The 24,530-nt window shown below is 39.9% G+C and overlaps 2 protein-coding genes across 7 annotated transcripts in view; one reads left to right on the top strand and one right to left on the bottom strand.

Annotated features, from left to right (window-relative positions):
• Window positions 1-13,465, bottom strand: part of C2H17orf75 (chromosome 2 C17orf75 homolog) — a 23,011-nt gene extending 9,546 nt beyond the window's left edge. The window contains exons 1-7 of one of the 2 annotated variants that reach the window (XM_058173518.1): window positions 13,290-13,465; window positions 12,099-12,223; window positions 10,199-10,273; window positions 8,240-8,365; window positions 4,886-5,026; window positions 3,597-3,654; window positions 1,089-1,208 (exon numbers count right to left, since the gene is read on the bottom strand). In XM_058173518.1, the coding sequence (XP_058029501.1) occupies window positions 1,089-1,208; window positions 3,597-3,654; window positions 4,886-5,026; window positions 8,240-8,365; window positions 10,199-10,273; window positions 12,099-12,223; window positions 13,290-13,331 (687 nt within the window). In that variant the 5' untranslated portion in view covers window positions 13,332-13,465. Of the gene's footprint in view, window positions 1-1,088; window positions 1,209-3,596; window positions 3,655-4,885; window positions 5,027-8,239; window positions 8,366-10,198; window positions 10,274-12,098; window positions 13,180-13,289 lie in introns of those variants that run through there. The other variant, XM_058173519.1, reaches the window with a different exon arrangement.
• Window positions 13,449-24,530, top strand: ZNF207 (zinc finger protein 207). Of its 5 annotated transcripts, XM_058173516.1 has the most exons (11): window positions 13,449-13,634; window positions 14,823-14,949; window positions 15,938-16,076; window positions 17,490-17,657; window positions 18,257-18,332; window positions 18,737-18,807; window positions 20,180-20,340; window positions 21,333-21,422; window positions 22,371-22,613; window positions 23,318-23,480; window positions 23,607-24,530. In XM_058173516.1, the coding sequence occupies exons 1-11, from the start codon at window positions 13,594-13,596 to the stop codon at window positions 23,765-23,767; spliced, it is 1,440 nt and encodes a 479-aa protein (XP_058029499.1). In that variant the 5' UTR covers window positions 13,449-13,593; the 3' UTR covers window positions 23,768-24,530. The 5 variants fall into 5 exon arrangements, with proteins under 5 accessions (XP_058029499.1, XP_058029498.1, XP_058029496.1 ...); XM_058173515.1 differs by lacking the exon at window positions 21,333-21,422 and having other exon boundaries at window positions 13,453-13,634; XM_058173513.1 differs by lacking the exon at window positions 21,333-21,422 and having other exon boundaries at window positions 13,455-13,634; window positions 18,737-18,837.

Raw genomic sequence — 24,530 nt, 5'->3', positions numbered from 1 at the left:
TGAAGAGCCTGCAGCTGGCTTGTGGAGTCAACCATTAGAGCGCGATTCTTCGACTCGCAAGTATACTTCCCATATTTCCGATGGTCTTAGGCGACCCCTGGCAAATCGTCATTCGACCCCCAACGGGGTCGCGACCCACAGGTTGAGAACCGCTGTATTAAAGTGATGATGAGCAAAGGCTTCCTGATTAAGCAGGATTTTGACCTCAGATACAGGTAAACTAGAGCCAGTTTGGTGTAGTTGGAGTTAGGAGTTCTAGTTCTGCCTTAGGCATGAAGTCAGCCTTGGGCCAGTCATTCTCTCTCAGCTCTAGCGAGAACTGACAAACCACTTCCAAAATCTTGTTAAGAAAACTGCAGGAATTTATCCAGAGAGTCATCAAGTGTCAACGCTGAATCAAAGGCTAAAAAAATCAAGAAGAGTCAAACTTTGTTGAAAGACGACCTTATTTTTGGCATCCTATCTATTTCTCTCTCCCTCTCTCTCATCTGCAGAAAAACTGCTTTTCAAACTTTTACAGCTAAAAGCCCTAAGCATAATCGAATGTATATATTTAAAAACATGTACATCAATTCCAGCTGCAGTAAGGGAAATCCATGTTTCTAAAACTGCTGACCCAATTTTAAAATGAATTACATGTACAACTTAAACCTGGTGCTCCTTAAAACAAAGATGTTATTATCATGTTATTCAAGCTGTCAAAACCAATTGTTTGCTCCATGGTTTAAGCCATCAGGACTCCCACAAACAGCCCCTTGTAGTGTATAGCTCTATAGCTATGTTGTGTTCCTTTTCTCAAGGTAAAAAAAAAATATGGAAGGACAGCAACTTGCACATCATGTCATCTAATGTGTGTGCTTCCCCACTTCCAGCCCACCCGGTAAAATTCCAGGAAAGAGGCACACGCTAGGTGGCATGACGCACAATTAAAGATTGTTTGAAGTAATGAAGTCTTATTTGTACACACTGTGACTATCACAACAGTTGCAGTTAAAGCAATGAATAAACAAGGCAAATAGTTCAACAAGAAACCCAAACAAAAGCACACCACGGAGATCCAAGAAGAGTGAACTTTGTCTGGTACTCACAGCATGTAACACAAAGGCAAGTTTCTCCTTGAAAAGGTTCACCACCCTCTGAATAGGGCACACCAAATCCTCAAACCAGGTTCTCAGGAGCGGTTGAATGCAGGTCTCCAGGTTGCTTTGCTGGATCCAATTGAAATAAAAGTTGATCATTCTACAGGATACGTGACTGTAAAGGGGAACTCAGTGAAACAACTTGGGACAGCTTCTTTTCAAAGTGTTGATTACTTTCCAGCCATTCCCTATTTCAGAGCCTACGGAAATTTCCCTTGGGGCTAATCTGCTATCTTGAATCAAGAAAGTTGAGTGAGAAGTAGCAGCATAACAGCTTATCCAAACAGCTGTATTGAGTTCACCCAGGCATACAGGCAGGAGACTCCCTCCTCCCTGGTCTGTCCTTTAACAGCTAACAGTCCTCCCGTACTATTTTACAAATTATTCTGGAAACTCTTAGAGGTGCTAAAAAGTGTTTATGGTGCATCACAATAAGCTACGTTCCACAAACACAAGCTCAGGACAAGCTCTGTGCTGTCCCGCTCACACACACTCACACAAGTTAGGAGTTTTTATTGAGGCTTCCAAGCCCAAATTACTTTCCCCAGCAATTCCTTGTCCCAGCACTAGCCCACAGTGTAAAGACCAGGCAAGTCCACTACGCAAAGGCAAATCCACAACAAAGGGTGCCAAACTATAGTAGTATAGGCTCTATATGCCTATACGTAATCTGCAAACAAGAACAGATCCTTCTTTCAAGATTTCTCTTTAGAGAGAACTGTATTAGCAGCATTCAGAAGTGACACATTCAAAACTAAGAGAGATCCCAGAATGTTGGATGTCAAAGCGTCAAGCATTTAGACTTATGTGTCGCTTCACAGTGCTTTATAGCCATCTCTAAGCGGTTTACAGAGTCAGCCTATTGCCCTCAACAATCTGGGTCCTTATACAAATGGAAGGCTGAGTCCACCTTGAGCCGGTGAGGATCGAACTGCCTAACTGCTGGCAGTATTAGCCTGCATTACGGCATTCTAACCACCGCTCCACCATGGCCCTTGGTGGCATGTTGGTGACACAGCACTTCTTATCTTGAATGATGTCCAGTGTTTTCACATAGATAGTAGGAAGTTTGAGAATCTTGAAGCTCTCCGTATGATAACACTCATAAAGAGCTTGGTTCCCATAGAACAGTGGTGGTGAACCTATGGCACGTGTACCAGAGGCGGCACACAGAGCCCTCTCTGTGGGCACGTGAGCCGTCACCCCAGCTCACTCCGCTGTGCATACGCATGTGCCTCCCACCAGCCAGCTGGTCTTCAGGTCTCTGCCGCGCATGCACGGGGGTGGGTTGCATACGTGGGGCATGCACACATGCACGGGGGTAGGACGCATGCAGGGGAGCACGTGCACATTGCATTTGGGGGGTTTGCACGCATAAGCACATTTGCACACATACCCAGACACTTGTGCACTCAGTCCGGAAAAGGTTAGTCATCACTACCATAGAAAAACCATAAACTCTAAACCTAATTCTTGAAGGCCAGGTTTTCGATTCTGAAGCCACACAAACTCTCTAGAACAGGGATATCAAACTCAATGCCCATGGGCTGGCGAGTCCTGGGGGCTGTGGAAAGCTCGGATGAGGGCTCTGTGTCGGAGGCAGAGAGGGAGTTAGACAGCAGTGAGGCAGAGGAACAGCTGGAGCCCGTTCCCAGTGTGTGCATGCGCACACACACACACACACATATACAGGGCGCTTAGATGTGGCCCACAGGTCCACCCTGAAAACAGCAAAAGACCAGCCCGTGGTGCCTATGCAAGCAAAAATGGAGCTTGGGACGGCCGCACATGTCCTCCCCGAGCTCCATCTTTGCTAGCAGAGGGCTGCAGGAAGCCGTTGCAACCGAAAACAGAGCCTCGATGAGTGATGTTGAACTGGCCACGCCTCCCTGCACCCCCAAGGTGAAACACAACCCTGATGCAGCTCTCAATGAAATCGAGTTTGACACCCCCTGGTCTAGGATGTGGACACCATGCAGATGATACTGGAAACCGCTAAGAGATGCAAGAGAATCAACAGTCAGATTAGCTTGTTTCTCTTCCAACTACAAGGCAGCAAACCATTGAAACTAGTTGCTGTCTAAGTAACTTAGAAATGCCAGATCCCTTTCCTATTCTATCACTGAGATGCAGAGAAAACAGGCCCAGAGCACACCAATGCATGGGAAGTGAGATAAAGCTTTTTTAATGAAGATTTCTCTAATGCCTCCTTAAGTGATAGAAGATCGTGAAAATCAAACTGTCTTCCTCAGCGATTCTTCATTATCCTAGGTAAACAATTCTGATTAGGGATCTTCACAGGGAACGCAAAGTAACTTCAAGCATTTCAGTTTAACCATCAGCTTAGAAAGAAACCAACGTTTTCCATCTTGTTGGAGTTAAGAAAAGAGAGAGAAAACCAGAAGTAATTCAAATGTATTAACCGCAACGAACAGTTACCTCTTCATCAAGACTTACCTTTGAATCTAAACAAGTCTTCATATCTTGAACATATCCATCAAGCTCAAGTCTGAACGTATCACTTTTAAGGAAATAATGCTTCAGTTCTGCCTAATCTTTATGTTTAACTCATCTTACAACTGATGTGCTGCACGTCTGTTAAAGGTATTTTAAACACTCAGATACAGGTAGTCCTCACCTTACAACAGTCCATTTAGTGACCGTTCAAAGTTACAACGGCATGAAAAAAGTAACTTGTGACTGTTTTTCACACTTACAACTGTTGCATGCAACCCCATGGTCACATGATCAAAATTCAGATGCTTGGCAACTGGTTCATGTCTATGACAATTGCAACGTCCTAGGTTTATGTGATCAACTTTTGAAACCTTCTGACCAGCATTGTCAATGGGGAATCCAGATTCACTTAACAACCAGGTTACTAACTTAACAAATGCAATGATTCACTTAACAACTATGGCAAGAAAAGTCATAACATGAGGCACTTAACAAATGTTTCACTTAGCGACATAAATTTTGGGCTCCATCGTGGTGGTAACTCTAGGATTACCTGTACTTATTTTAATGTATTTATTTATAAATTTTATTGGCTGCCCACCTTACCATAGGGTAACTCTGGGTGGCTTACAGTTACACCTTAGTTAAAAGAAAAATGTGAAAATCAAACCTTACAACCAAAGACACATGGGGGAGGGGGAGGGCAGAGTGGGGGTGGGTGGGGAGGTGGGATCTGTTATTACTCAATTAACCACCTCCACTGCACTGATCCCCCACTGGGGACACAGCCACGTCTTTAGGCCCTTACGAAGAGATAAGGAGGGTGTAACTCCGTGATGGCGAACCTATGTATAACTCTGTAATGGCAAACCTATGGCACGTGTGCCAGGGCTGGCACACAGAGCCCTCTCTGTGGGCATGCGCGTTGTTGCCAGCTGTTCTTCTGGATTCTGTCACGCGCCTGCGCACCTGACAGCTGATCTCTTCCAGTTCTTTGAGCCCAGAAGAGAGGAGCTGGCCGGTGCGCAGGCATGCGCACCGGCCAGCTGCTGTCTTCCGGGTTCTGGCGCATGTTCCAGTTTCGGCACTCAGTGCCGAAAAGGTTAGCCATCACTGGTATAACTGATGTTCTCAGAAGCCTAAAAAAATAATTTGGGAATATGCATGATCTCTCTGGCCTAATTTAAGAGGACAATCAGAACAATGGGAATTAAAATAAATAAATAAATAAAAGGACTTTCCTCCTCCATCCCCATTTTAACCGAGACAGAAATATAGTAAAAGGATATAGTTCAAGCCCCTTCTCTGAGCCTCCTAAAAAACAGATGACATACTCCAAGGGATTCTCTCTCGATTCAGGATCATCTCCTTCTGCACATTTTTCCGGCTGGAACACGCAGTAATAACAACCAACGCGAGTTTCTGGAATGCTGAATTAATCACAGGGTGGTCGCCCCAAATCAGTTTAATGCTGTATTTTCACGCTGCAGTTTACCTGTTCATCGATCTCATGACAAATGAAGCCCTTATTTTAATTCAGTCAGAATCAACCTCCAGAGACAAGAATCTTACACAGGTTCTTAACTCCAGTCAATACACTTCGCTTCGTATTTCTGTCAACCGCGTGATTCTACTATTTTCCCTCAGAACCAAATTTGGAAAGCCAAATCACCCACTTTCTATTCCTGTGTTCAGGTAGTCCTCAATTTACAAGCATTCGTTTAGTGACCATTCAAAGTTTTAATGGCACTGAAAAAGTAATTTATGCCCATTTTTCACACCTATGGCCACCACAGCATCCCTACAGTCATGTGATCAAAATTCGGGCGTTTGGCAACTGGCATGCACTTATAACAATTGCAGTGTCCCGGGGTCATGTGATCACTATTTGTAACTTCTCAGCTGGCTTCCGACAAGCCACGTCAATAGGGATTCACTTAATGACCATGTGATTCACTTAACAACTGCCGTGATTCGCTTAACAACTGTGGCAAAAGTTGAAAATGGGGCAAAACTCACTTGATAACAATCTCTCTTAGCAACATAAATTTGGGACTCAGTTGTGGCCATAGGTCAAGGACTACCTGTCGTCTATAAACATCAAATGGATTAAATAAAGATAAAACACAGTCAAAATGGGTGTTTTAAAAACAAAAAAAAAACTGCTACCCCCTCCCTAATGCATTTGTGGGGAGCTGACATTTGGCAGTTCCCTGAGTAGATCTACAGTAGTCCCTGGAAGTGATGATGCCTACCCTTTAGCCTGCTTTTTAAAATTCAGTTGATCAAAGAATGACATGAATGGGAGGAAGAGTAATTAAAACAGCCATAGATGAGATGAAGAATTCATGGCTAGCATTCCAGTACCAGGGGAGAAAGGTGGGGTGGGTAGCAGAGACTGCTGATAATTTCTGCTGGGAAGAAAGATCCTTCACTCTGAATTTCCAAGTTTCCCAACCAAAGTCAGGATGTGCTTTTCAAAGGATAAAAAGTTCATTACACAAATGATATGAATGAATCAAAGGTTGCTTAAATACTGTTAAATATTCTTAGGGAAGTAAAAGGAAACACCCTCTTGAAGTCCGTTTCTGCTGGATAGACCCCTTGTAATTTTCTTGGCAACACCATGGATGTAATTCGCCCCTGCCTTCCAATTCCCTGGCTCATCTCTAGCTTAGCAGTTCCTGCTGGTTCAGGATCCAAGTCTTTTTGGCCCTCCTTAGCTTTTCAAGGATGATCAGGCACTATTTTCAAGGATGAACAGCTGCGCTATTCTTAATAAATTCAGCCTTTCCAAGAAAAAAAAAACCTGCAAAGAGCACACAACAGGCAATACTTCGAAAGTGATTTAGGCTCCAATTGCATAAATAGTAGTCCATTAATCTGGGAAAAACCCCATTAAATTGTGAGTTCCTTTTAAACAGAGCTGTATAGCAGGGGTGGGCAACCTGTAAACCCCACCATCCCATTGGTAACCCTGCAGCGCCCGTTTTGGTGGCAAAACGATTCTTTTTCAGCAGCACTTCTTTTTAAGGGAAGAAAGGGAGGGCTCTTGGGTTGAAGCTGCAATTTCGGCCGGTTTTTCTGATGAAGGTGGTTTGCCTGCCAGAAACCTCCTATTCTTGTGTCCATCTTTAGCCCATCCTAATTTCTGCCGAAACAAGATAAATATTTTGCCCTTTTGAGCACTGACCGCCTATGGCTGACTGGGAGATGGAGTTGTAGCCTTGAGCAGTGCAGACACCCCTCCCCCGCCCCCCCCCCAACAGGCTGCGGTATTACAAAAATGAGGAAACATCTACACAATTCTGATGCAACAGCCCTCTGCCTGGCTGGCAGCATGATGAAAGAATTAACGGACGCTCTTGTACTTCCTGGTTGGGAAACCTGCCACCTTCTATCAGGTTTTGCTAAAATATTAATCCCATCAACACCAGCCAGCAAACAGCCAGTGGTGCAAAATGCTGGGAGTTGTAGGGCAGCACCCTCTAGAGGACCAGAAGTTGTCTTAATTCCTTGTAACATGCGGTGATTACAACTCCGTAGATATACTAGATCCAGTATTTATTTTAATATGATACACAAAAGCCACAAAGTGCTAGCCCTTGGAGTGGCATAGGTATTCACAATCCCATTAAATTTAAACATTAAATAGATTACCAGGTATCTAGCTCACCATCAGCATAAGTTTATTCTACTTATTTTCACTGATCAACCGAGCAGTCATTGAATGATAGTGAGATGAAATTAATAGTTCAGAATTCAGAGCATATGCGTAGTCTTTTTTTTAAGTTTAAGCTCGTGAAACCCTTAATTTGATAAGTTATTAAATCAGTCATTAAAAGCTTAGACAATGAGTGTGTATATGAATACAAACAGCCCTCCAACTTATAACAGTTCGTTTAATGGCTATTCAAAGTTACAAGGGCACTGAAAAGAGGGACCTATGACTGTTTTTCACCCTTATGGCCATTGCAGCATCCCCAGGGTCACGTGATCAAAATTCAGATGCTTGGCAACCGAGTCATATTTATGATGGTTGCAGTGTCCCGGGGTCATGTGATTCTCCTTTTGACACTTTCTGACAAGCAAAGTCAACGGGGAAGCCAGATTCACTTAACAATCGTGTTACTAACTTAACAACTGCAGTGATTCACTTAACAACTGTGTCAAGAAGGGTTGTAAAATGGGGCAAAACTCACTTAACAACTGCCTCACCTAGCAGCAGAAATCTTGGGCTCAAAGCTCGGACTAACTCTAATTTCCACATCTTGTAAATTTAGCTCAGTTGGAATGACAGTTGTTTTTAAAAAACCCCACAGGATCAGGATCAGAAAGCTCACCTAAAAGCCAGGAGACTTTTTTGATATGGTGGGGTGGGGGGAGAGAAGAAGTTGTTTTATTTTGTGCTGCAGCCAGCGATTTTCAGACACTTCAAAGGCATGACGAGGATGTGATCATTCAGAAATAAATAGCACAGTTCAATCTTTGACTCATAAAACAAAATTTAAAACAGTACATCCGCCGTTTAGTTTGATTACACACAATTTAGTAAAATGGCATCACTAATTGATTAAGAAAGCTGCAATTAATTAAAATTGCTTGAGATTACTGGACATCTCAGTCCGTATCTACAGCCTTACCTCAACTCGACCGATATAACATTGCCCATCCCCTCAAACAAGGCTCCTTTGTTAAGATGCTTGGCAACCAAACCACGCAACTCCATCTCAGCTTCAGTTGGTAAATTAGTGTCCACCAATGAAAGGCTTCATAAATGAAAAAAAAACACAACATCCATAATTATATCTATTGTTATATCTATTGAGTTAGATTGTTGTTGAGTTTCAATAATTGCACACGAGACTCGAGAGATGGTTATCAGTGTGCCAGCAAGCTAGCATGTTCACACAGGTTTACTGAGCAAGCATTCGTTCCAGCGTGTCCACACAGTTTTATTCTTCCTCTTTTATACACACAAGCATTTGTATGACATGAGAAGTTATATGGCGCAATGGGGTGGGCTGCTGTCACAGGTGTGAGACATGAACTTCGGCTGAACCCTCCCCAGACCACCCAGGCATGACAGAAAGTATCGAGTATGTAGGAAAGAGAGAATGAAACTGTGGACACGCTGGAACGAACACTTGCTCAATAAACCTGTGTGAACACACTAGCTTGCTCACACACCGATAACCATCTCTCGAGTCTCGTGTGTAATTATTGAAACTCAACAGATTGTAGAGTTACAAAGACCAGCTAACTACAACCAGTCCTTCGCACGTGAGATTAAATGTCAAGCTTTCAAAGAAAAAGATGCTATTTCCAGTTGGATATGAAGATCCAAGCGTGTCCCACAATCAAAACATGACCTAGAGTAAAACCAAGAGCTACAAAGTTGCACACTTCAGTCATTTTGCACTAGGGTACAACTCCATGTGTTTCAATGAGCATGAATAACGGATAGGAATGAAAGCAAGGAACAGAAGACCATAGATTTCTCAACTATATTTTCCTTGATCTGGTCTCCTCCACACAAGTATTTTTCCCCATTTCTATAATATCCTTATTCATGTCTCATACCAGGAGCAGGAATTCCACTTGTAATGGCAGCAGTAAATTCAGTTTCTTTTTAAGGAAGTATCTATTCTTGAAATATTGACAATTTTTTCAAGCTGGGAAATACATAAAAATATATACTAATGAACTCTCATTCTTCTTATATTAATTTGTCAAGCACAGAAATCAGGAGTCCAGGCAGATGAAATGAATACAGATTTATTGTATGCTAATACTCTTCTCTACAAGAATCTGAACTACTAACAATCAAAATTAATTGGCGGTAGATAAGCGTCAACAGAATTCAAGGTGACCTGGACTTAGATTCATAAGTAGACTGTCATAAGACAGAAAGAGGAAGAGCTGCAGATCTGACAACAGTCAGATAAGAGGCAGTTTAGCTCACAGAAGCAACCTGGGCATGGCAAACATTTCGAAAGGTTCCCTCCCTAGTTTCTTGGATGGTAAAGGCAAATGGGAAGAGATTTGCAAGACTGATGACAGCCCTCTGAGGAATGCTAGGCAAGAAACACACCCAGAATTACTAGCTGCAATTTTATTTGTAAGGCGATATCAACAGAATCTTGCTAGCCTGAAAGTACTTCCTCCTTCCTAAAAAACGAGGGAGGATCCCTTTTGAGATGTTTCTCACACCATTACTACTTATATCATCTCATTACCGAAAGAGTGGGAGATAAGTGCAATTCCAAGAGAGCACAGTCCTTTCCCACATGCTTGACAAACGGGCCTAGGAAACTAAGAAATCTTTGACAAGATACCTCTTGCTAACTTTAAGCAGACAGTTTACACTGAGTTAGGGAATGCCTCTGATAGTTGGCCCTTAACCTATTCAGAAATTAGAAGAACAAAAGCAGAGCCTTAAATCAGAGCCAAAAAGAATTCACTTGTGCATTCATAGCGTATTAAGTTAAATGTTTGGTAACAGTTAAAAATGGTTTGTCAGAACAAGTGAAACGCACATGCCCGTCTGTTATAACAATCCAAGATACAACACACAAAATCTTTCTGCCAAGCTTGTTTACCTGAAGTCATCTGAAGATGTTTCAACTGATGATTTGCTTGGACTCCCAACATCACTGCCTGACCCTTGGTGTAATCTGAAAAAGTCAAATTAATTATGAATTAAAAGACGAAATGCAGGTGGTTACAGAAAACTCAGACACCTATCATATTACTGTCATTGTTCTAAGGGAGAGGGAATGAAAACCGGGACTGGGAAGAGCGGATTGGGATTGCTGAGAATTGAATAGACAACTCCAGGAGTATTTTTGGATTCAAATGGCAAATAGCACCTTCTTTTGAGCAGCCCTCTGAATAATTCAGAAGAAGATGCAATGTATGACCAACATTTTAAAATACATTAGATAAATTCATCAATCAACAGACCTACTATAGACACATTTTTTTCTGTTAATTGTGTCCAATTTTTGGAGACTGCCTGGACAAGTCCCTAAAGTTTTGTTGGCAAGGTTTTTCAGAAGTGGTTTGCCATTGCTTGCTTCCTAGGGTTTAGCGACAGGGACTGGTCCAAGGTCACCCATCTGGTTTTGTATCTAAAACGGGATTAGAATTAATGTTCTCCCGGTTTCTAGCCTGAATCCTTAACTACTATACTACAGCAAACTGGCTCTCATTTGCATAATAGTCATCATCACCATCATTTTAGCCATTAGCTATCCACTGCTGTATGAAGGCCTCCTCCGCATGTTTCCAATGTTACAAGAAAAGATAGAAAGACCCGCACATGGATTAATTTATTTATTTATTTATTTATTTATTTATTTATTTATTCGTATTTATATACCGCCCTATCTCCCTAGGGACTCAGGGCGGTTTACAGGCAGATAAAAATACATATAGATACAAAATAAAACATCCATTAAAAAACTTATTCCAAATAGCCAAATAATTAAAAATAACAGTATACATAATAAAACCCATTAAAACCAATTTAAAATTTAAAATCTAAAATCTAGTCCAGTCCTGCGCAGATGAATAGATGATTAGAGAACAAATGAAAGTATACGATATCATCAAGAGAGTAAAAGAATGGAAACGGGCTGGTCAAGTAGCAATTAGAACTGAGGACTGGTAGACCAAGGCAGTCATAGAATGGATCCCACTTGGTAAAAAGCGTCCACGAAAGAGACCTAAAACAAGATAGATCAATGACATTGGCAAGTATTGCAGGCCCAATTGGGACCATATTGGTTGGAAACATGCCTAATAATCACATTTCAAGGAAAATCAATGCCCCTGGGGGGAAAATCTGAAAATAGATTTCACGAGCAGGCGTAATCAATCTACATGATCACAGATGGAAACTAGAAACTGGACTAAAATAATCCGTTGGTTTTATTCCATCAACCATTATTAACTTGTTACCAAACATTTAATTTGGTAAACCCCAGATACATTAATTGAACAACAAGCCCCCATCGCTCTCAGCCAATGGGGTGGGACGGCAGAATGAATTCATCTGAGACCACTGGTGGGTTTCAAATTTTTTTAATACTGATTCTGTGGGCGTGGCTTGGTGGGCGTGGCAGGGGAAGGATACTGTAAAATCTCCATTCCCACCCCACTCCAGGGGAAGGTTACTGCAAAATCCCCATTTCCTCCCGATCAGCTGGGACATGAGAGGCAGAGAATAGATGGAAAGTGGGACCAGTCAGGATTTTTACCACCGGTTCTCCGAACTACTCAAATTTTCCGCTACCGGTTCTCCAGAACTGGTCAGAACCTGCTGAAACCCACCTCTGTCCCAGACCCCCAGATTCGGAAAGGCTGGATTATCACAAAACATTATGAAGGATCGGCAAGAGAAACCTGCAGCCTTTTATGGTTCAGGCTAGGGACACGGAGGGAGGGAGGGAGGAGAAAGCCTGCAGTGACCCGGCGGAGCAGCCCTCGCTCTCTTACCCGGAGCCTCGGAAGCCGTACAAGCAGTGGTAACTGTTGCTGCTACGCTCCGGTTTCCGTTCCTCGGGTAAACCGCCTCCTTCCTCGCTGCTCTCCAGCTCCCTGTCATCTCCGTCCACGGACTCCTGAAGGGAAGGCAACATCTTTGCTTGCGAAGTGGGAGCGAAGAAAATCCGTTCCCCCTATCGCCGTACAGCGCAACGACCTATTCTCCTCGGCTCCGCACTTCTGTCCACGTAGCGTCACAAAAGGTTCCGGTCACAAACGGGTTGCCACGGCAGAGAGAACACAGAGGCAGCCGTAGACTCCAGAAATTGTTATGGATGTTGCGGGCAGCCGCCGAATATCACACATCCGCCCCTGCACAAGCACCTCTCTCCAAGGCTCACCCCGGCTGAGTAATAATATTCATTCCCCAATTTTGCTGAGTTTTTTTTTAAAAATCACTCAGCACTCTGAGTTGGATCAGCATTAGTTTAACATGAACCATAGTCACTGAAATCAGTGGGATTACATTCACGGGTCGTCTAAATAAAAAGGCATTCCAATTGTAAACTTGTTTGTATTTACTTCTGGCCTTTGATTAATTTTTGACTGATTTAATTTTATTGTCAGAGTGCAACAGGTTTAGGCTATAATAAATATAACAAATAGCCCCTGGGCCTATAATAGATTTGATTTACACACGAATTGCTGGTCTCAGTAGAACTGAAATAGGCATGAATACCTGATGGGACGATCAAATTGTTAATTAGGCTTATCTAACTTAATGAATGCTTTCTCAGAATCCTGATTTTCGCCACGTTTAATTATAATACCGTTAGCTTCCCATTGAATCTCAAGTGGATTTACTTCCCAGCATGCACGTACAATACTGAGCTACATAAGCCTTCGAAGGTGAAGGGTTATCCTCGCTGCTTTTTTTTAAAAAAAATAATCACACAAGTTGGAAGAATCTGATTTCATTGATTCTCAATCTTATTCTGGTGGAACATGAAAATCACCACCATTAGTTCTAAACTAGGGAATGGCCAGCAACAATTTGAGGACCAGGCTATCGGGCTCGGCTGCCTCCTGCGCATCTCTCTCCCGAAGCGAACTTCAGCCTTTTAAAAGAATCGTTAAGTCACAGTGGAAAAGAACACCCACGCAACAACAACAACAACAAAACCCCACCACAAAGCAACCCACGTGGGCAAGAAGCGCGCCGTCGGAATTTCCGCTACACCGCATGCCGGGAAGGGACAGATGACGTAACAATCCATGAGGTCGCCTCGAGACCGCACACGTGCCCCCCCCTTGGCGCGTTGCATTTCGGGAAGGCGAGGGATTCGGCGGAGGAGAGCGGCCATTTTATGCCTGACTGAGAAGCGGAGAAGAGGGGGAGAGAGAGAGAGAGAGAGAGAGAGAGAGAAAAAGCGCGGTTGGCGTTGGCGCTCCGACACGTTCGCCGTTTCTTGGGGAGTTTTCCCGTCCGAGCCGTTGCCTTCTCATCATGGGTCGGAAGAAGAAGAAGCAGCTAAAGCCTTGGTGCTGGTATCCTTTTCTAGGCGGAAGGCCGCAGCCGCCTCTCGTTTCGGATCGGGAGGGAGGCCCGACTAGTAGCGGGCGGCCTCTTTTTTCCCCCGCTGGTGTTGAAACGCCTCAGCGGGCTGTTTTACTAGCCAGGACCGGGCCGCAAAAAAAACAACAACATCCGGGCGACGGCAGGAAAGACGTTCACAAAAAGCTCTCGCTTTTCACTGCCGTATAATAGTCCGGATTTCTTCACTCCAGAGCCGGAGCCTTTAAAAAAAAAAAAAGTTTCGGAGCTGCCGCCTTTTGAGAGTCAAGCCCCACCCTTTTTGTTCCCGCACCAATTTGGGAAATTAGAAATTGTATATTAGATTAGATTTAATTTGTGTCTTTTATCCAGCAGCGTATCCCGTTCTTGCAGAAAGGGCTGGTACCGTTAACCTTGTGCCCTTGACGTTTATGGATACAAAAAGCATATTTTGTTAATTTTGATGGATATCGGGCTGGTAGTAGGCCGAAACTGTAGCCTTTTTTTTGCTAGATGTTTGCCAGATACCTATAGATTTATTTCTCTTTCGCTATCTCTCAGTATCTTAAATTGAGAAGATTTAAGTATAAAGACTTCTTATGGGTTGGATAACTTTTTTCTTCCATTGTTCTGTGTTAGCTTTATACACACACGCACACAAGATTTATATGCTGCCTATTTCCCAGATAAGGTGACTCTTGAATGGTTAACTAGCTAACTATGAAGGTGTGATTGTCTACATGTTTTCAAAAAAAGCAAAATCAATAGTGAGATTGAAAGCGATCTTTCGCTGAGAAACAACTTCTATATGTTAGAGTCTGCATGGCTTTCCCTTATCCCAAACCCTCTAGTATGGGCAAAGATCATATGTGTTAGATGGTATCAGAAGCATTGGTTGACTACTCAGCACATCAACATTTGTGCAGTTCTAATCTTGAAAATTCCAATACCTGCCACTTAACATTGGAGTTATAGTCACTTTATGGGTGCTGGATGACTTATAAGTTGTCTTTCCTGATGAGAAAATATATAAGGTTTATGAAATCTTGGATCTATAACAGTAATTGAAATGTAATTGGAAATGGGCTACAGCTTTCCTTAAAATTGTTTATAGTAATGTTGACTAATTAATATATTTAATTTTAGCATATATGTTTGATTTCTTTAACAATGTGGAATAGGTATTGTAACAGGGATTTTGATGATGAGAAAATTCTTATTCAACACCAAAAAGCAAAGCACTTTAAATGCCATATATGTCACAAGAAACTGTATACAGGACCTGGTTTAGCTATACACTGTATGCAGGTAAGTACTATAATATACCCATATAAATAGGATTATTTGTGGTGTTATTTATATATGCTTTTGTTTCACAATCTTTCCATTTTAAAAGAAGAAAATGAAAGTGGATTTGTTATTCACAAAACCCATTGATGTACAAGTAGTCCTTGATTTACAACTAATAGAACCCAGAGTTACGATCCTACATCATCTAGAGTTATGGTCCTACATCATGTTGGTCATGTGATCCATCTGATTCTATAACATTTTTTTGCAGTGGTTGTTAAGCAATTCACCATGGCGTTAAACAAATCTATGATCCGCAGTGGGACTCTTTTGCCAAAAATTGGAAGTAAATGCCAAGCATCCAAAATGTAATCACATGACAGGGGAGCAGCACTTCAAATCAAGTATCATTTGGGGGTTCATCATAACTGCAATTAATTATAAATCAAGGATTACCCATATTACAATAATAGTTGCATCAGTAGAAGATTAGAAGAGTATTTTGATCAGAAAATAAGCAGAATTGATAGTAGCTATACATGGAGAGGTGGCATCTAAAGTTTTGAAAGTGTTCATTAATAAGAGTGAAAGACAAGTTATGTAGAGAGTTCCATGCTGGTGTGTTTTGGTACTTGTGGGTTCTGTTTTTCTTTTCAAATGTGTTGGTCTGAGCATTTTTGAATAGATTTCCAGAATTGTTCAGGAAAATAAATATTAAGAGTATTCAAATCCCAGTTGAGAAAGATATTTGAGAACCAGTATAACTGTGTTTGTTCTAACTGTTGATAGCAACTTAAAAAGCTATGGCTTTTCCTGGTGTTGTGTTGTAGGTAAATCAAGAAAAGATGTATTTTTTAGGTTAACATTAAATTAAGATACTGTTGAACCCCCTTCCAAAAAAATCTGGTAAACTTTGTAGCTAAATGAAGATCTAATCTTAAAGCTTTATAGTTGTAGTCTCTAATGTACATCCTGTTTACATTAGCTTGGATTGCTCTTTCTTAAGGTACATAAGGAAACAATTGATGCTGTTCCAAATGCAATACCAGGAAGAACTGATATTGAACTGGAAATATATGGTATGGAGGGCATTCCTGAAAAAGACATGGATGAAAGGAGAAGGCTGCTTGAACAAAAAACTCAAGGTAAATGGAAACACTTCCTGATATTTATACTGAACCTTTGCAACATGATCCCTCTTTGATTTGGCAGACCATTGAGTCTCATTGTATTTGTAGTTGTGTTGCTGCAACATATTCAAAAACATCTACATGGAAAATGTAGAAATCAATATAAATAGTAGTCATGGATTGACACGGATAATGTTGAAATTAGTATTGATTTTGGCTGGAGTGATATTACAGTAATTTATATATTTTTAGATTCTCAGTAACTTAAAATATTAAAGCATTAAAAGTATATGACATAAAATTGTCTCAGTTGCTGTCCTCAAATTAAAACTATTTTTTAGCTTAGTGGAAAATAACTCTTATCAATTTACTAAAGAGAATGAAAGTTAATCTGATTTTATGTGGTAAGTTTACGATTTTATGATGAAAGTTAATCTGATTTTATGAGGTAAGTTTACCACTAATTATATTATATAATTATATTATAAATTTAAGCTGGCAAAATTTTATTGAAGAATCTGGATTGGAATAAGATGAGCCTCATTTTAAAATGGAAGTATCAATAACCTCAGCTTTGCTGATGAGACTGTCCTCATAGCTGAAAATGCAAAGTGTCTACAAGTTTTAGTAATAAAAGTGAAGGACCATCATGAAGAAAAGGGACTAAGATTAAATATAAAGATGAAACTAATGACCACAGGTAGAACAATCAACCTTAGAAATAACAAGATACCAAAGTGATGAATAGTTCCTACCTTTTCAGATCAACTATCAACAGTAAAGGAACAAATAATGAAGAAATTTGCTTCAGACTAGCACTTGGTACAGCAGTTATGAAGGCCATGGATAAGATATTCAAATGCTATGATGTGTGCCTATACCTACAAAGAATTAAATGGTATTCCCTATAACGCTCTATGGAAGCTAAAGTTGGACTTGAAGAAATAGGATAGGAAGAGTATTGTATGTTGGTATTGGTGACCAAGTTCAAATTATTGTACTTTGGATATAATTCTTTGGAGAAGGCTGTAATGCAGAGAAAGGTGAAAGAGAAGATGACCAATAGCAAGATGGGTGGATACAGTTACTGTGGTAATGAATGCCCTGTTGGGAAACCAGATCATGTTCTTTGCAGCTTTATTTGCTGTCCACATGGAATAACTCATTAAAAATGGGTATAATAGATGTATAATACTGGTTTTGATTTCACTAGCAGATGTGTTGAGCTGGTTTCTCTGTGAAATAGTTGGGAGAAATCAAACAAGTATTTAAATGGTTTGGAAAATGGTTTGGAAAAGCTCAAAACGTTTGTGATAATTTATTCTTTTGTGCAGCAATATCTAATGTAGAAATATAATTGTATTAAAAAGAATGGTTACTTTTTGTGACACAAATTAGCATTAACCTGAACATTGAAACTTTTAGCAGAAAGCCAGAAAAAGAAACAACAAGATGATTCTGATGAATATGATGATGATGAGTCTTCAGCTTCCACCTCATTTCAACCACAGCCTGTGCAGCCACAGCAGGGATATATACCACCAATGGCACAGCCAGGTTTACCTCCTGTGCCAGGGGCACCCGGAATTCCTCCAGGTAGTTATATAGATAGAAATAATTATGTCAGCTTGTAGAATTTTTTTTTACTAATATGGAAGATTTTAGTAGAATATTATTTTGAATCAACATGGTGATGTTTTCCTGTGTTTTAGCTATGTTAATCATTTTCTTAACATTTAAGAACCAGAAAATATTCAGTGGGGGTTAAATCTAAATTAGACAAGTAATGTCTTTTGCTTCCATCTTTTCCTCAGAGACTCTTCTAATTTGTTTAGTTCTCAGTGTGTTCTTAAAAATGAAAAATAGGTATTTATCTTACAAGACTTTTGATTTTGCTTGCTACAAACATGTTAACGAGGTCAGTAGACATTCCTCTGCTTTTTGGAATTGGATTTTCTTTACAGAGCTATATCTGAGCATGGTAAAATATACAGGGAGCAGATCTGAAGGATAGTTTTGAGCATTTCAGAAACAGTTAAATCAACACTAGAAAATCTAATGATGAAATTCAGTGGATTGTAGTAGTTAATTTTCCATAGTTTCATACGTTAAGGAAAATTGTCAAGAGTTTTTTACATCCAGTAAACAATAGATTATTCATTTGCAGGTCAGTTAATAAAAATTCTGACTTCTAGGTATACCACCATTAATGGCAGGTGTTCCACCAATGATGCCTGGAATGCCTCCAGTCATGCCTGGAATGCCACCTGGGTAAGTATGAACGATGTTTAGGCAACAGTATGCTTTATGCTTTCATTCGATTTACTTCACCTGTGGGGCTTTGCTTTAAAAGCTGCACAATTGGGGCACTGGATTGGTATTAGTGGTCCCTGGGATTTAAAAAAATGGACTTGGTGGTCCCTGAGGTCCAAAAGGTTGGGGACCCCTGTGTTAGGCTGCCAATTGCTTTTTCTTCCCAAAAATAGTTGGATGATGAATTATGATAGCTCTACTGTCTGAATTCAGGCAGGAAGTTGTGCTAAAATCCGATACAGCCAAAGTTATTAGAAAGCAGATATTTACATTTCTCAGCTGGTAGAAAACCTTGGGACATTTTAATATCATACAGTGCCATTCTTTATGAGAGGTCTCATTAGAGTCTTTCATTTATATAGGATGATGCCAATGGGTGGGATGATGCCTCCAGGACCAGGAATCCCACCTCTCATGCCTGGTATGCCACCAGGTAGGTCAGGAATGACGAATCCCTATTGTGGTGAGAGTTATTTAATTTTTTCAACTGGATTTATGGTTACTAAAGTTCTGGGGTAAAAGAGGGACACAGAGCAGCTGTTTATGGGACTTGAGGGTGCACAGGAACAAAAATTATTAAGTTCAGGCAATGACAATTGCTGATAGAAGCTTTTGCCATCCTGCTCTGTCAACTGATATATTTCTATTAACAGATAAGATACATTTTTGATTGAAACATGAAAGCCTTTTTTGAATATTTGCTTTACTTTCCCTTTTCCCCTTTTGGATGAAGACTTTGGAATAGTTCCCCCCCCCCCAAAAAAAAAAAACTATAAAATGTTACGTTCAGGCTAATTTGATCCTTCAAAAATGGAAAAAAGAAATTTCTGCTTCCAAGAATATAGTAGTAATATAAGGACTAATTTGTACATGCATTTCTCTTAACAATTTCTCTTTAAAAAATATTTTTGGAAATGCTTATCACTGCTTGAATTGTTTAGTAGTTTTAGTGTATAGTTACAAATTTTATTGTTTACTCAATATGTCTTTATATTTACCTATGTTTATTTGGATAATATTGTAAGCCATTGTATATCTAAGAAGTTTCAGCATGTTCTCAGAATTAAAAATAGATACATTTAAGCATTGGGTAAAAGAATAATAGTCCTAAACATTGCTTGTAAGGAATTAGAAAATACAATCTATTTTGCCCTTAAAGGAGGCCTAAAAATATTTTGTATAAATAAATGTTATCTCCGAATTGCTTCTAATAAATAAAAGATTTAACATTTTTCGACAATTAGATTAAAAATGATAAAAGTAAAGCATTTTTAAGCATTCCATTCCTTAAAACAGAATTTGTAATCTAAATCCAGCCAAGGATAGTATCCTTTTCATTTCTCTTGTGACTGGGCCCGTGCAAAAGACATGTCTCAGGGATTCAGGCTTTCCAATCAGGGTTCTCAAAACCACCTTCCCTTCGGTACAAAGTAGATAGACTGATTGATCTTACAATCATCAAGTATATAAAACAAAAATAAAAGAGGATCTAATTCCAGGGTAAAACGAATGAAAGAAAATACAGTAATAAAATAAATATGTGGTAAATACAATCAATGTTCAGATAAATAACATCACTTTTACAGGGTAGCCCAATTTGTTCAATATAATAGATCTTGGATCAGTTGCCTTAACTATAAATGTAGCAATTCTACTCAATCTAAGCATCATTAAAGTATATTTCTGCATTTAATGCTTCTTCGTCTGATGTGTTAGCCCTCTGATGGAAGGTCAGTATTTGTGATCATGCCTGTGATATTAATAAAATCCTCACCAAAGCATAATCAGAAATAATTATTCTACAGGTATGCCACCACCTGTTGGTCCTCGCCCTGGAATGCCTCCAATGACACAGGCCCAGCAGGTGGCTAATCAGGGTGTTCTTAATAGACCTCCAGCTCCTGTCATTGCAGTACCTACTCCCCAACCACCAGTTACCAAACCACTGTTTCCTAGTGCTGGACAAGTAAGTTTACAAATATCTAATCACCAAAAAGCTTAAGTGCATTAATTTTCTTCCTTTTCAGGTATGTTGAAATAGTGAATAACGTTCAAAAACAGTGGGGTGTGTGTTACAACCGAAATTGCCAAATGGTATTATCTCATACTTCTATTGCATTTTATGTATGGTGTATTCTTGTCAAAGGTTTCCTATTTATATCTACTTTTTTTTTTTTTTTGAAAAGAATGTAAATACTTCACCAGTCCAAACTCAGAATAGAGAGATAGATGGATGGTAAAGAGAATAGCTATATACAGTATATTAACTATTTAACTAAAATCTAATATATATAATAATTATTTTTGCAACTTAAAGTAGTACTTGCTCTTTAACAGAACTGCATTATAAATGAAGGTTATTGACTATTGACTTGGAAGCAGAACTTCTAAATTTCTGCAAGAGAAAGTCATGCATAGGGTTCTGTAGAAGCTTCACTCACAAACTGCACCAAACAGCTGGTTTGTTCATGTCCAAACCAAAACATGTATGTTTGGTACGAGTATGGAATGAAATGCTATTATTTTGTTCCGAATAAGTATTGAAACACTGTTGTTAATAGCAGCAGTGTTTGAAAAAGCAGGAAAGAGGCTTCAAGCATCACAGATAGGTGGGCTGGTGACATGTTATCTTGTTGGGAGCTACTGGAGGCACAAGAAGAAAGCAGAAGAAATACACACTAGCCGCCTTCTGCTCATCATCTAAAATCATCCAGAATCCTTGCTAGTATATTTTGGGACAATAAAAACATGGTTTTTCTTTTTCTTAAACCACGGCCCACCTGGAACAATTCGTCAGAATTTATGCATCGTGCTTGCTTCAGGCTCAAAACAAAAGTAACATGTTACATTTTATGTGTATCCCTATTCATAACCAAAAATCAGTCTGAGATTTTTCCTCGGTTATTTTTATGCATTCATTTGGAGACTGTTTACTGTTTCCTTTCTTTTGTGCTACAGATGGGGACACCTGTCACAAGCTCAAGTACAACTTCATCCAATTCAGAACTGTCAGCACCTTCTAAAGCTCTGTTTCCTAGCACAGCACAAGTACGCAGGAAGTTGCAGTTAAAGATTGCTTTGCCAATTAACCCTTTAAACCGTTATGTACACTTTAAAAATCTGCCTAAACATTGTCAGATAATTGTGGTTTCCTGATTATGTTTAGTTGTTCAGCGCAATCTGAGAATTCATGCATAATAATTGGATAACCAAAAAAAATTCTACATTGTGGTTCTAAAGGGTTAAAAAGAGAGCATGAAAGCAGTTAAGTGCATTTAGTGGGCAGTGGTTTACTTGATGCATGGTTTATTTTTTCTAATTTATGCTATTCTGATACATCATGTTAAATGTCAAATGCATCATGTGCTAAAATCCCAACTTACCTAGTCTTGTTTTGGAGTTCAGTGATTAGTTCGAAATAATGTGCTGTTTGCTTGCCAAAGCATTATGTCATGTGAAACTAAGAGCTCTTTTGTTGTGTATAAATCCTTTCAAGCTTGTACTTTCCCATTGAACTTAAATATATAGCTTTCGTGGGCTGTAGGATAGGAAAATAATTGAAAACTGCAAGTGATAATTTGAGATGTCTCAGAACATCAAGGTATTTTTATACAAGGGATTATTTTAAATAAATGTAACATAAAAATTGACATCTTGAGGGTTCGGTCTTAAACTTTTTTTTTTAATACTAATTTCGGCTGATATTTCTAGATTAAATTGATTTTTATTTTGAAAAACCAAACATCTTACTATATGGGGTATAATACAGAAAATAACGTGGAGATAGTTTGTTCCTGTTTGTTCTAGACATCTCAAACTTTGCAGTATGTTTGTGTTGCAGGATTTATTTTTTTATTTGTAGTTTGCTACTTTTTGTGACAAAATAGAACTTTTACTTTGGGTTAATTTAGCTATGTCAGTATATGATAATGTTACGGAGTTTATTTAAAAGATAACAATGTACTTACATTTTTAATTTTGTATTTTTAAATACAGGCTCAAGCAACTGTTCCAGGCCCAGTTGGTACAGATTTCAAACCTTTGAATAATGCACCTGCAACTACTACAGAACCACCCAAACCTACATTCCCTGCTTACACACAATCTACAACATCCACCACTAATACAACAAATAGTACTGCAGCTAAACCTGCTACTTCTATAACAAGTAAGCCTGCTACTCTTACAACAACCAGCGCAACCAGTAAGTTGATCCATCCAGATGAGGATATATCCTTGGTAAGTTAAAGATAATTTTCCCATGCCTTTTCTTTATAATAAGATTGATATGATAAGTAAAAGTTCCCATATGATTTACCATGGTTAAAGCAGTATAATTCTCAAAGCCTATTCTTTGTAGTATTTAGCGTGCTTTATTTTTGAGAGTTCAGGTGATTTAATAATTCTATATTTAATTCCCGCTATAATTGAGATAGCAATTAATACAGAACTTCGTAAACTGAATTTATGTCCTAGAACAGTGATTCCCAAACTGTGAGCCGCGGCTCCCCAGGGAGCCGCGCTATCGTCATGGGGGCGCCGCGGAATATCTGCGCCCGCTGGGTCCGGCGCTGATGCGCCATTTCTGGGGCGTCTGGTGCGCATGCGCAGTTGCAGGTCGGATTTCCGGGGAGCCGCGGGCGCGTCTGGTGCGCATGCGCAGTTGCAGGTCGGATTTCCGGGGAGCCGCGGGCGCGTCTGGTGCGCATGCGCAGTTGCAGGTCGGATTTCCGGGGGAGCCGCGGGCAAAAAAGATTGGGAACCTCTGTCCTAGAATACATATCTACTTAACGATTTGATTGCCAAAAATTATCCATTAGAACTTCCTGAACTATAATTAACGACTGCCATAAGAATAGTGTCTCAACTGTATCTGTATTTCAGAATGAACCTTGTTTTGATTTTGCACTGATTAGATATCCTCCATGTGTTTCCCTTCATAGGAAGAAAGAAGAGCTCAGTTACCCAAATACCAGCGTAACCTCCCTCGACCAGGGCAGGCATCTATGGGCAATCCACCAGTTGGACCAATTGGAGGTATGATGCCACCACAGCCAGGAATGCCCCCCCAGCAACAAGGAATGAGACCACCAATCCCACCTCATGGTAATAACAAATTAAGCTGTGTTGGAAGCTTATGAAATGTATTTAATTGTGGAATTAAGTGACATATACTAATAGCAGTACTGCTGAAGGTAGATATAACTTCATTTTTCAAATTTTGCTTTTCAGGTCAGTATGGTGCTCACCACCAGGGCATGCCAGGGTATCTTCCTGGTGCAATGCCTCCATATGGTCAAGGGCCCCCAATGGTGCCTCCTTATCAAGGTGGACCTCCTAGACCGCCAATGGGAATGAGACCTCCTGTAATGTCGCAAGGTGGCCGCTACTGATGCTACTGCAAACGTTCTAATAGGTTTGGAGATTAAACCTTTTCTCGTCTTGTGCTGTTAATATAGCCAAGCTTCCATCAATTAAAACTTCATTGTGACTTTTAGGGGAAAAAAATCCACATACAAGGAACTGTTGGACATTATTTTACATGGGAAAAATTATTTAGAATAATAAAACGGAACTTTCCCTGATGTTGCAATTTATACTGTATGGCTTCTTTTTCATGTTTCATCTAGGTTTTTAGAAGTGAAGTATAGTAAATATGGTTCGTTAAATTGTGAAGGCGCTGGAATTACATGAACGTACCATCTTTAAAGGCAAGTTCTGTAACCTTATGTTGCTGTTCATAAATGATGCCTTCACAGCACTTCAAGTGCTGTTGGACTTCATGTCCCCAACAATAGTTTGGTGAGGGCTTTAACTGTTGTCATCTACTTGTACACCTAAATCTGGATGTGTAACCATATTTAATGTAGAGTTCCTCCTGTTCCAGGGTTTATAGAATTGACCCACTAAATTCATGTGATTTTCTGTATTGTTTAACTTCATTGTAATAAAACAAAAGAAAAAAATTGTCCTTTTATTCATGACCAGCTGTGGACATCTGCCTGAAGGTTTGTACTGATGCATGCTACTATAGCTTGTATAATAAATACAATACAATTCCTGATGCTACATTGATATATCCTGAATTGTTTGATCAAGTAGTCATAGACCTGTACACTTATTAACAAGACACAACAAATAAATTTGTCCAATTTT

Source organism: Ahaetulla prasina, chromosome 2 (assembly GCF_028640845.1).
Source record: "Ahaetulla prasina isolate Xishuangbanna chromosome 2, ASM2864084v1, whole genome shotgun sequence".
In the NCBI taxonomy this organism is placed as follows: Eukaryota; Metazoa; Chordata; class Lepidosauria; order Squamata; family Colubridae; genus Ahaetulla; species Ahaetulla prasina.
Note: the sequence above shows the minus strand (reverse complement) of the source record. Positions and strands in the feature narration are given on the sequence as shown.

Excerpts from the sequence above, each read along its gene's own strand:
- ZNF207 (XM_058173516.1), top strand. The coding sequence starts at position 13,594 with ATGGGTCGGAAGAAGAAGAAGCAGCTAAAGCCTTGGTGCTG. Across the intron at positions 13,635-14,822 it reads CAGCTAAAGCCTTGGTGCTG|GTATTGTAACAGGGATTTTG; the intron begins GTATCCTTTTCT and ends AATGTGGAATAG. Across the intron at positions 21,423-22,370 it reads TGTTTCCTAGCACAGCACAA|GCTCAAGCAACTGTTCCAGG; the intron begins GTACGCAGGAAG and ends TTTTAAATACAG.